The 12,919-nt window shown below is 39.3% G+C and overlaps 1 protein-coding gene across 1 annotated transcript in view; it reads left to right on the forward strand.

The window, feature by feature from the left end:
* Positions 1-1,912: 1,912 nt before the first annotated feature.
* The window catches only part of vstm2l (V-set and transmembrane domain containing 2 like), a 31,138-nt gene continuing 20,131 nt past the window's right edge, over positions 1,913-12,919 (forward strand). The window contains exon 1 of the mRNA XM_036571004.1: positions 1,913-2,249. Coding sequence (XP_036426897.1) covers positions 2,135-2,249 — 115 coding nt within the window. The 5' untranslated portion in view covers positions 1,913-2,134. The remainder of the gene's footprint in view (positions 2,250-12,919) is intronic.

The raw sequence follows: 12,919 nt of genomic DNA on the forward strand, positions 1-12,919 counted from the left end.
ATGAAAGTGAGCCAATCATGCAGTGGGTCAGGCTGTGAGCTTGTCTAGGAGGTCTATGAGTAAACAACAAGTGGTTGTGTAGGAGAGAAAGCAGAGGTTTAACTGGGGAACATCTCAGAAGTTGTCTTCCTCTCCTAACAGCAATAGTTTGGTGTTTTTCCTGTTAAAATGCCCCTGATCCAGCTAATGGACCTCGCCATGCTCCACTCACAAATGTGTTGTTTTAAAGTACTGAAATTTAGAGCGCATTATTAATTTTGTATTAATATTATTAATTTGATGATATTTAATCGTATGCTTGTGGAAGGCTTTTTCTTTTATCAAGATAACATTACCATGGTCGCAAATTGTTGTTAACAACCAGCCTAAGCTCATTCAGTCATTACAACACAGTCCAGCTCAGTGGCCTAGCATTTTTAACTGGAATATCAATTTAATTTACTGAAGCTAAACTCCAACTTAAATTCATTATATTTAATGTGATTCTTACCACTGTTCTGTAATGGCCCTTCATGACTGATATGATGGAGTGCATTTGTGGCTGGAGCATAGATGGGTCATGAAACAAGACCTTTGAATGGAAGTTAGTCAGTTAGTGACAATGGGCCTCATTAACCATTGTCTTCCTCAGTTTTTTTTTTAATTTGTTCTTGAGAAAGGTCCTAAGAAAAAGTCTACGTCAGATTCATGACGTGTTCATAAACCACAGAATAGTTCACCCCTTTGTGCTCTTGAGTGTGTGTAGATTCTGTTCTTACCTCAGAACAAATCCCAAATAAGAAAACTATCATAAAAACTGCGCAAGTGGGTTTTAAGAAGAAATTTGTTCTTAAGAACAGTTGGTGAATGAAACCCATTGAAAGCAGGACGACACTAAAACATGCAGGGTTACTCCAGGATCAACTGCCCTACAGTCTTACTGGTGTGTCTCCCTTGACCTGCCCTCTTGTTGTTAGGAGGGGAGTTATCCTCTGCCGCAGTGCAGCTTCCATGTGAGTGGTTGCTCTCCAAGGTCCTGAAGTGAAGTAGCAGTGCTTGTGGATCATAGTTAATACTGAGTGTTTCATGCGGGCCTGGCGTTCCAGTGGGCCCCAAATTCAGACATCTGGCCTTGGTGCTACTGTTGCAGCCTAAAGGTGGTTTCAACACTTGCTTGCACATCTGTCAAGTGGCATAGCCAGCCATCTGATATTTGAGAAGCTTGTGGCCTTTTAATCGAAACACTAAAGGACAAATGCAGAGAGCATGTCCTGGCAGTGAGCCCAGTGCTTTAGTACTTCTGGGTGGCAAGATGGCTCCAATCACTTGCGATTAAAAGATAGAAAGTGGATTGTTATGAGCAAGTTTTGAAAGCTGCCTCTGGCACCTGAACATCCACTACAGTCACCCAGCAGCTTTACACCACAAAGAGTGGGAATGAATAATTTCACACTGATTAAAACTTAATTAAGAAGTCGTTGCTTTGTGATCAGCCCAGTCTCTCTCTCTCTATCTCTCTCTGTGTGTGTAACAGACTACAGCCTAGATTAAAAATGAATAAAACGATTTCCAATTAAAGACTGCTCGTCTTTCCATGTCGCTAATACAACTGACTTAACCGCACATCCAAGGCTACGATAACTCCGCGATTGTTAATTGCATTTGTTCCGCGTTCACAATGGAAGTCTCCTGAGCACGCGCCAGTCTGTTCGACAAATGAGCCGGGCCTTCTGAGTTTTTCCAGGTGAAATTTAAGCCCGCGTCTCAGTGCGCTCTAAATGTTTAATGAATTAATTAGTGCTCGGTATCACTCCGCCTAATTGATTATGCAAGAGAGCCCTGCCCACCCACTCCTCCTCCTCCTCCCCCTCCTCCTCGCGCCCCTTCTCCCTCCGCCACAGTCGCGCCGCTCGCTAATTCGTGGGCGCCGAAGCGAGGCGGAGGGAGGACGCGGTGAAAGAAAGTGAGCCTCAGCGAGTCAGACGGAGGAGATTCAGCGACACTTCCACTTTTTTCCTCCCTCGAAGCGGCAGCAGTCTCTCCGCGGAGGAGCGCGGCGCCCCTGAACGGAGTAGCTGTCATTCCGCTCTGCGCCGCCTCATGTGTGGGCTGTGCTGAACTAGCCTAACTCTTGGTGAAGAGCCGTCAGAAAGACATGGGGCCGTTTGGAGCGCTGCTCTGGATTTCACAATATGTGGCACTTTTCGTCCAACTAAACGCGTCTCAAGCAGGTGGAAACATCGAAGTGGACAACCACGTATCGGGCAACGGTAAGCAGCGCTCTGCGCCACGGTCAGTGGTAGGTGGACGGAGGAAGACGAAACGACAGTGGTTGTCGTCTTTCTCTGTTATGAAGAATCGAACTTGACGCGAAGGGGCGGGGCTGAGAAATGAAAGCTGCTAGTATTACTGGTTATTTGCAACTTTTCTCTTTGTCAGTGCGAAGCTGTTTGGCTGTATTTCGTTGGCCTCCTTTCAGTATCGTAAGCTGTTTAGTTATTATTTTCAGGTGTAACCTGTTTGGGCTGGTTGCTATAGAAAAATATAGGTGTACTATGGAATCCTGCTTGTGACATCCCATATAAATAAAATAATGCGTGGCCACGCCTTATTAACGCGTGGAAACGATATCCTAATGCGTGACAATGACTTAGACGTGGGAATGAGATAATTAAGTTGTGGCCATGACTTAGTAAGGTGTGGGAACAAGATCGTGCCTTACTAAGTCGTGGCCATGCATTAGGATCTTACGGAGCCCTGCTGGTGACATCCCATGTAATTAAAAATAATGCATGGCCACACATTATTAATGCATGGGAACAATATCCTAATGCATGGCCACAACTTATGGAGCCCTGCTGGTGACATCCTGTGACATCCTGTATAAATTAAAATAATGCGTAGCCATGACTTAGTAAGGCGTGGGTACGAGATCATGCCTTACTAAGTCGTGGCCACGCATTAGGATCTCATTCCCACGCCTTACTAAGTCATGGTCATGCATTAGGATTTCGGTCCCACACCTTACTAAGACGTGGCCACAACTTAATTATCTTGTTTCTATGCCTTACTAAGTCATGGCCACACATTATTTTTATTTATACAGAATGTCACCAGCAGGGCTCCATGGGATCTCATTCCCATGCCTTACAAAGTCCTGGCCACACATTATTTTTATTTATACAGGATGTCACCAGCGAGGCTCTGTAGCGTCCATATGCTTAAACAAGAGTTTATCTTTTCAGTTTCGGTCCCTGTTTCCTTACTATAGATTTAGCCTACTAATGCGCTTTGAACTACAACCAATGAAACAGAGAGAATGAACAAAGGCGTGATATCTCGCTGTACTCAACTCCACACCAAGCAGACTGACCCACTGAACACTGCTACAGTACAGGTGTACTCTATTGTGTATGAATGTTAGATTAAATCAGTCAAGCCTACAGACTAACAGTACATCCTTATCCATCTGTGCTACAACTTATGCGTTTGTTTCATTGTCTTTATTGTAGTGAACTGTTCATTCAGACAGCTCAGGAATTTCCCACCATAACCAATTCCAAGGTACTATAATGATATGCAGTGTGAAACCAGTAGGTATAGTACCATTCACTTCACCTAATTTATCTCCGAGTATTATTCCGCACCACAGTCGCTGAGTCCTGGATCAATACGATGATGATAAAAGGGGTAAAAGGGGTGGCAAGGCAGGAGACCCCAATCTGCAAAGACTGAAGAAATTCACCTCAGTCCAGTTTCAGACAAGCAGGTTTTAACAATGGCTGAGATTTACAGCCCTTACCATTAAAGTTCCATCATACATATTATATTCACGACATTCAGTAGCTTTATGTGTTCTTACAGATCTTTGATGTCCTCTCACTTTTGAGGATTGAGAGATATTCAGATATATATAAAGAAAAGCCATCTGACAAATTTCCCTGGCTGCTTTTCTTAAAGGATTATATGCTTGAATTGATACTACAGTCAGAGTGCTCTCAGAGTTAAACATATCAGAAACTGTTGAGGATTTGTCACATTTTGAGACTCTTTTTACTTAAATGATGTGAGGTGGTTTCAGTATTTCAAATTGTCACAGACCTTCAGTATATGGGAATTTCAGAGAAAAGAAATACTGTTAGTTTTGTTCAGAATATGACTACTTGGTTTCCTAATCTACAATCCTCTCATTACAATCTGAAAACATTCCACTTGAATCAATGACGCTTTCCTGACCACATGCAGTGCTTTCATGCTGAGGTTGTCTTTTATCATTATTTATCTATTCTTTTTGTCATGAATGGTTTAGCATGCTATCTCTTGAAGATATGCAGATCTGAATCACAATTTTTGAAGTGCAGTAAATTAGATATTAACTATCATGGGTTGTCATTGTCAGTTAGTACATCTAGTTGTCCCCTAGAGAGTCCATTAAACTTAATCTAAATTATACTAATTGCGAGAAATAAAGGCTCAAAGCAGCATTTTTTATTATTGTGTGTATTTATGGTTTTGATATTTTTATTTCTGTTGCAGTGAAAACCTTTTAAGTAAATCTATCATAACAGAGTTTATATTATTCAGCATTCATAGTCGGCTGTTTCGTGGGCAGCAGCAGTATAACACAGTATACCATAATTCATATAGTGTCGCCTTCTTTGCTGAACTCCTAAAAATAAAGGTTTCTAAAATATAGTGGTTCTTGGCTTGTGTGTGAAGTTCTACAATCTTAAAAGCGGTTCTCTGAAGCAATGGCATAGAAGAACCACTTCTAGCCCCCTAATCATTGTTCAAATGGGAGTATAAAGAACCTTTTAAGGTTTTAAGAACCTTCATATAATGTAAAAAAGTTACTGGATAAAAAAATCTTTTCCAAGAGCAGTACATCCAAGCCAAGAACCATTTGATGACCTCTTTTTTACAAGAGTGTTTAAAACCTTTACATTATGCAGAAAGTCTTAAAACTTTAAAAAGTTTCATCACACTCACACGTTTCCTTTGTAAAATACGGTTCTCTAAAGAGCCATCCATTAGGTTCTTCTGTGGTATCACTCAAAAGAACCTGTTAGGCACCTTGATTTTTTACAGTGCACTGCAAAGCAAGGAAGTTACATTAGTTAGAAAAGACTAATCATCCTACTCTCTTAAAAAAGAAGGTTCTTCAAGGGTTCTTTAGTAAAGGGAATCATTCTATTTAGAACCGTGAATTCTGTATAGAACCATTTCATGCTGAAATGTTTCTTCAGATTGATGGACAAAAGGGTTCTTCTACTATTACAAGCTTGACGTAATAACAATGGCAGAGCCCTTTTTAGTGCGACATAGAACCATTTTCAAAAAGGTTCTGTATAGAACCATACACATTCTCCATCAATCTAGAACAATGAGTTCTATATAGAACCATTTCATGCTTAAATGGTTCTATGCACAGTGTAATGGCTCTTCAGATTGATGGAGAATGTTTTTGTGAAAATTTTCCAAATGGTTCTATGTAGCACCAAAAAAAGGGTTCTACTATTGATAACGATGTCAAGCTTGTAACAATAGGAAAACCCTTTTCTCCGTCAATGTGAAGAACCATTTCACCATACAAAGAACTATTTAAGCATGAAATGGTACTGTATAGAACTCATGATTCCTTGATTACTTACTAACAATTGCTCAGAGGTTATATAGATAAGGAACATACAGACTAATATCACAGGTGATAATGAAAAAGATGGACTTATGCATTAGTGGAACTCTTTGATATACAAGAAGAAAATAATAAGACAGAAAGCTTAGTAAGAGCTGAGTTTTTTCTGTCAGCAAGGATAATGGCCATTACTCTTTATCTGTAACGCTGGACCAGACTGATGAACACACTGAGAGGCATTTCAAGTCATTCCTCCATACTGAAACTTTCCTGGTGTGTAGTTTTGGAAAGCTCTGTTCACCTCAAACCATAGGTCTTCAATTTCAGACAGGGGTGAAAGGCATGATTTGGTAAGCTGAATCAGAAAGCGTGCACCAGCAGTGTCACATTAAAAAGACTTTTAAAAAAATTCCGTGATTTTTACTCAGTGTTTCACATTCTCTCTTCACTGAATCTAATTAAACAGGACTAATTATGTTCTCTTTGTAATTACAAATGCAGTTGGTCTTTTTAATAAATGCCTCTGCCTTTTCCTGTGAACATGGCCACATCTTATCTGACCACACCATCTGCTTTTCGTGGCAGTAGCGTTTGGTGAACTTCTGATGCCTCGATGTTGTCTGGGCTTTTTGAGATGGTGTTTGACCCCAAAACGCAAACAGTCCTTGTATTTAACTGTAACACTGAGATTTTTCTTTCACACTTTCACCATTCTTCCCATTGTGCATATGATCTTGCATTAGATATTAGTATGTCTTTTTTTTACTTATTATATGCTTTATAAACTTCAGCAGAAATAAAGGTTTGCCATATTTGTTATTAGTTATTAAATCTTTGTATGCTAAAGGACCACAAAGTGCTCACATTCATTTCTGAACCCGCAACTGAAGTAGAAGAATAACATAATAGTATGTAAGTAAAATTAGAAATATGTAATGTATTCATAATTACATGATCTTCCATACATATTTTTACATATTCTTCAGATTTGATTGTATTCAGATAATTAAAATAATTTTGGTACCTGTGTAAGTATTAAATACCTGTTGTTATTATGTACTGTATTTTATTATAACTTTTTTTCATTTTTTATGAATAGGGTTTTCCTTTTTATTGAGGTTGTGGATTTCCTGAGTCCACTGAATGTTGACATGATGTATTATGAAGACCTAGGCTACTGATAATATCTGGACAGAGACGATTATCTGGGAAAAAGTCTATATTGTTTCAGAGTTATTTTATCTTTACCATCCTACTTGTTGTTTTATCTGCCATGCCTCTTATTTGTTTGGTTGTTTAAGTCCTTTATTTTCGAAGATGCATCATTCTCATATTCTCTCTCTCTCTCTCTCTCTCTCTCTCTCTCTCTCTCTCTCTCTGTCTCTCTCTCTCTCACAGGTCAGGAAGGTGTGGTTTGATGAATTGGTTTAGCAGTAGTGAGCTGTATGCTCATGTAGAACAGAGTGTAGTGTGACTCTAGAGGGTCAGCCTTCCAGGTGCCCCAAGGTTTAGACCCAGATAGGAGCGTAGGAGCCTTCAGCTGGACACATGAAAACCCCCACCCCACCCCCACCCCCACACCCCCTGCCTGCTTGGTCAGTGTAGAAATCATGCTCCAACAGTGTTGGGTCCTTCACCTTCAGCTGCAGATAGCAGGACACAGAAGACAGTAATGTCATACTAACAACACTGCCTGCTTAGTGATTTCTCTCCAACAGAGCATACTCTCTCTCTCTCTCTCTCTCTCTCTCTCTCTATCTATCTCTCTCTCTCTCTCTCTCTCTCTCTCTCTCTCTCTCTCTCTCTCTCTCTCCCTCTCTCTCTCTCAGTTTTGTTTTTATAAATTGTCAGGATGTGGGGTCATGCATATGCCCTGTATGTTTTATACATCCTTAAGTAGAAAATGGTTCATCAGAAGAACCAAATTGGGTTCCCTAATGATCATTTTCATAGATGAGATGTGCAGAACATAGTGAAGAACATTTTTCCTTGAGCCATGCACTCAAGCCATGAACCATATAGGGATCTTTTTAAGAGTGTAAATAATCTTTACTTTACTTGGTTCTTTAAACTTTCAAGGTTCTTCAGACTCACACGTCTCATTTTAAAACAATATTCTTTAAAACAACCACCCACTGAAAGGTTCTTTATTGAACCAAAAGTGGTTCTTTTGTGGCATCACTCCTGAGAATCCTTTAAAAATATATAGTGTGCATTTATTTAAAAGTGTATTTACGTAAGTGCCTACATTACTGTGCAAAAGTCAGAGACTACTCTTTATTTATTTAATTTCAGTCAAAACTGCCAAGTACAAGTTTTTAAAGCAGAAAACATATTAAACAGAAAATCCCACAGAGGCCTCAGTGGCTAGGTATACTATTTATTTCTGTATTTAGTGTTTTCATCCTTTGCCTTTATTAAAGCCTTTTTGGGAGACTAGCATTTCAGTTTTTCAAAGAAATCTGCAGGGATATTTTTCCACACATTCAGTGACGTTGAGGTCTGCACTCTCCGGTGGTCAGTCCACTGTTCTGAGAACACCAGGAGCTTCTTTGTTTGATTTGCAAATGTTTTCCTTTTTTCTGTTTCATTTTCTCAGTAACAGCTGCTTGACAGCTACACATCCTTTCAGACTGTTAGTGTTTTTTTTTCACAGTAGAAGGATGGACAGAAACATCTCTCTCAAGGATGAAAGCTTTAAGTACTGTTTATCTGATGATGACCATTCTGGGGGTCTACCTAGTTTTGTACAGTTGTTAGCAGCCCCATTTTGTCTATATCTTTTAATATTTTTTTAACTCAAACTTGGGAAACTCCTGTTTTTTCATGTATTTTTCTTTGACATGCCTCTTCCTCTTCCATGCAGTTAGATTACCTTATATCTAATCTATTCAGAAATATATCCTGAAAACAGAATAACGTACTTAATAGCTGTTCATCATCATCATCATCATCTTAAACTGCTTAATCCAGATAGGGTCGCGGTAGCTGTTTCAATAGCTGTTTTGGATGGAAATGAAATAAATGATGGTCTCTGACTGTTGAACAGTAATGTATATCTAATAAACATTTCTTAACCAGCCCTAGCCTTAATCTTAGTAACCAAAAGGAAATTGGGTTTTTAGTCTTAAAGAAACACCAACAAAAAAAAAGACTAAACATGAAGCTTTTGCAAAAATCACTGTTGTGTGGTCCTCATGTTAGCCTTGTGTTTCACTAGATTTCCTACAAATCAGGACATTTTTGTGCTAAAAATATACAAAAACAAGCCCACACACAAACCATCACATGCACAAATCCATGTCAGTCATGCCGAGTCAGGCCTATAGAGAAGTAGAGAATGTCCTGGTGTTATGATTTAGTCTCCATGGGAGCAGAAATCCATGTTAGATTATTTGTGTCCTTAAGCTGCAGAATAGCTGACCTTGTCACAATGTGTGACTTTTCTCACTGGATAAACATTCTACTGACCAGTAACATCTTATAGGACATTCTGGTCTGTTGAGTATCTCATTTTATAAAAGAAAATGGCTAGCTTGAGTACATATTTCTGATCTGATCTTTATATCTACGTTCTTATGTTGTTGCCTGGATACCATAGATGTGCCCTTCTATCAGAAGCAGCAACTTATATTTGCATTTAATCTAAAAACACATAGCAGTATTTTAGCCACCATGTCAGTAAGAAGCATTATTATTTTATAAGACATGGTGTGCACAAATAGCATATAGCCTGATGTAAACATGAATAGAAAGTTCTGGTTCAAAGTATGTCTTTTACATATTTTAATCACAAGGAAGCACATGTAGTAATACACATGCTCCATATGAGTGTCTGAATCACTGAAATAATATAATTACCTTTTCATGGCTAAACAAGTTAATGTAGCCTAATGACTTGGTCATTTCATTGTTTTACTTGTCCAGTTTTACATTTCTTAATATGATTCAATATGAGATCAAGTGCTGGCTTACAAACAAGTAAAAAATGTTGACTTTAAGTTTGAAAATTAGATAATTTTGAAAAAGGAGAGGATATTTGCAATAAGGGATCAGAATCTTTAATATTTTATTTGTTGGGGGTTATGATTCACAAAATTCAAAATGCCTTACTTTAGTAAGTTACAATTCATCACACTCACACGTTACAATTTTCAGTTTTTTTAGAGAATTCAACATTATATAAGTACAATATCTGAAACAACAGTTGTACTTTGTAGTGTCCCAATCTAATGCTTTAGCCACATCATATTAATAATAATCACAGTGACAATACAGCAATTTAATAAGTTGTGATACAGTTCAATACATTACGATATGATACAATATGATATATGGTATGATATATGATGCAATGTATGGTACATTCCTATTATTTATCATGTATATTTGAAATGTGTGAATTTGCCCAGAAACCCTTCCTTTTGTTAAAGTAGTAATGTAGTGGGCTGCTGCTCAAAATCCGATTACTGTCGAAAAAAAGAAAACATACAGGTAAGTTTTCTTTGCTTTTTAGAGAAATACATCCTTCTATTGTAATTAAATTGTGTTTTAGCCTTTTAGCTCCACTCACCCCCATTCATTGAGGACTCGCTCGTGGGCGCCCTCTGGCGTTTTGCAGTCATGATTTTGAATGGAGGAAATAGGAAGAGGCCAGGCTCCTCATAAACCATCTCTAGCTATGCCTACAATTCGAAAAAAAAAAAACACACATTAATATGAGAGTCTATTAGAGCAACCCGGGCAATTTTCAACCAGACTGAAATCGCCCAAAAGGGTCGGTACAGTACGGTACAAAACCTGATGCTGATTGGACACATTCAGAGGCAAGACAAACTGTCTAGAACAGTCACAGTTTGTGGCAAATTGTGATTAAAAAATGGTGGAGTGTTGTCCGATCGGCCTGAGGAACAAACCGCCCTTGTTCATCATTATAATGTTGATTTTGCATTTGAGACCTAAACATCGAACCAGACCATCTTTTTGAGCCTGTGCATGTGATGTTAATATGCAAAAGCATATGAAGTGGTCCAAAAACCTCCCACAAAACTCGACCAAACATCCCTTTAAACGTTTAAACGTAAGTTTTTTTTTTTTCCTCTGGTTGTCATCCCTGCATGTTAAGTGGGCATGTTTAGGAGAAGGCTGTATTTAGACAGTAGCGATGGTACATCAGTAGCCCAGGCTAATTACTGTAATGGCTGCAGAATGGAGGGAAGCTGTGCATATTAAGGGCCAGTGGAGCCACAGGAGAGGCACTTTTTTGTTTCTCTTGTTCTTTGTTTCTCTAATTAGGATGTGCATCCCTGACTGACTCTGCTCTTCCTGCTAAGAGAGAGAGAGAGAGAGAGAGAGAGAGAGCAGAAGGAGTGTTGATTTGTTTATTGTGTTGTGGCTCATGACAGCTCTGCTGTGGCTGTAAGTAATTAATTATCACCTAAATGTACTCACTGATAGACTAAAGGAAGTCAGGCAAATATGTTGTGAGAGAAGAGAACCAGGTGTGCAGGTCTGCACACTATATGGTGGAGGGGTGTTACAATATACATTCATATTCTCTGGCAATATAGGACTTGTGGGACGAAATGTGTTGTAAACATTTATGGCATTTGGCAGACACTCTCGTCCAGAGCGACTCACAATTTAATAATGTTTACACAGGTAGGCAAACATAGTGTTAGGAGTCTTGCCCAAGGACACCTATTGGTATAGTGTAGGGTGTTTACTCAGGTGGGAGCTCGAACCCCTGTCTAAAGCATGGCAGGCAGTGATGTTGCCCGTTACACTATACCAACCACACTAAAGGGAATAGATTCGAGGTACAAGTAGATTTAATACCATACCTACACAGTAGCCTACACAGCAGCTTCTCTGGGCCCAGTGTAACAAAAATAGTCAGTCTGAGAATCTAGGAGGGTCAACTGCTAACATAATGGAAAAAGTTACACCATGCAAACGTTTATTCCACATTACTATAATTATATCCCAGCTTTGGCCAATGAATGGTGCTAGGTAAGTGTACTTAATAAAGTGGCAGCTCAGTGCCTCCTCACTCAGTGTAGAGTCTTACAACTGTACATTATTTTGGGAACATTATTGTAAAACAAGTGCCTGAACATGCCCCCGACATGACTGAGAAGCATGAAGTGACTTAGTGCGGCTGATCTTGACAGCTGAATTTAGAAAAGAAATTTCTCTGTTCTCCCCGTGTCTGCGTGGGTTTCCTCCGGGTACTCCGGTTTCCTCCCACAGTCCAAAGACATGCTGAATTGCCCCTAGGTGTGAGTGAGTGTGTGTGACTGTGTATGTCTGTCTGTCTGCCCTGCGATGGACTGGCGACCTGTCCAGGGTGAATCCTGCCTTTCGCCCAATGACAGCTGGGATAGGCTCCAGCACGCCACTGCGACCCAGAAGGATAAGCAGTTTAGATGATGTATGTATGTATGTAATTTCTCTGTTCTCAATCATCTTGACAAACTGACATGAAGCACTAAGCAGAAAATAATGTACCTCATGTAGAAGATGACAACTGCATCTCATCGACCACTTGTTTAATAAAAAAAAAGCTTATTACAGATATTCACAAACTAAAAATGATTCTCAGTGGTCGCCATTCAGAATATAAACACCTAAAGAAGTTAATAGAGTGATCTACACCACTGAATTTCTCAAGTCATTTGTCTCATACGTGCATCCCCTATGCTCATGCTTACATCTATGACCATCACACGCTGCTGGAATTTGGTAAATGGTAGATGTAGATGTAGCTGACCGAGAGATACAACACCGCAGGTGGTGTGAGAGGAAACAAAAGCGAGGCCTGTGAGCTAAAAGCTAACTCCAACAAATCAGCCATTTTTTTAAATATTTCTTGCTAATGTCTTCTCACTTGACAATAAGCTGCTATGGACTTCTACATTTTCTTTTTATTGAAATATGACTGGAACATCCCTGACTCCGTTCAGCTAAACAGGCTAATCGTAGCATTATGAGAAAACTTATATCTTTAGAACAACTTTAACCGGTGAACCGTTATATTGACCACTATTAACTGCACCTCGTTCAAAAAGCAGCCCAGGCAGAAATATTCCTTGTAACATCAGCGTGAACGAGCAGAGTTAAACTGCAGTAGGCTGAATCTGCTTGTTAGGTCTGACGTAAGAAGCCATGCATGAAGTAATCCTTCAGATCTTAAAGGCACATAACAATGGCCGAACCTGTGAACTTTTTCATGATCATTTCCTTCTTTAGTGAGGCACCATTGATGGTTAAAAAGGGTCTAAATTCTTTCCGTTTCACTCTCGT

This window comes from Colossoma macropomum, unplaced genomic scaffold (genome assembly GCF_904425465.1).
Source record: "Colossoma macropomum unplaced genomic scaffold, Colossoma_macropomum, whole genome shotgun sequence".
NCBI lineage: Eukaryota > Metazoa > Chordata > Actinopteri > Characiformes > Serrasalmidae > Colossoma > Colossoma macropomum.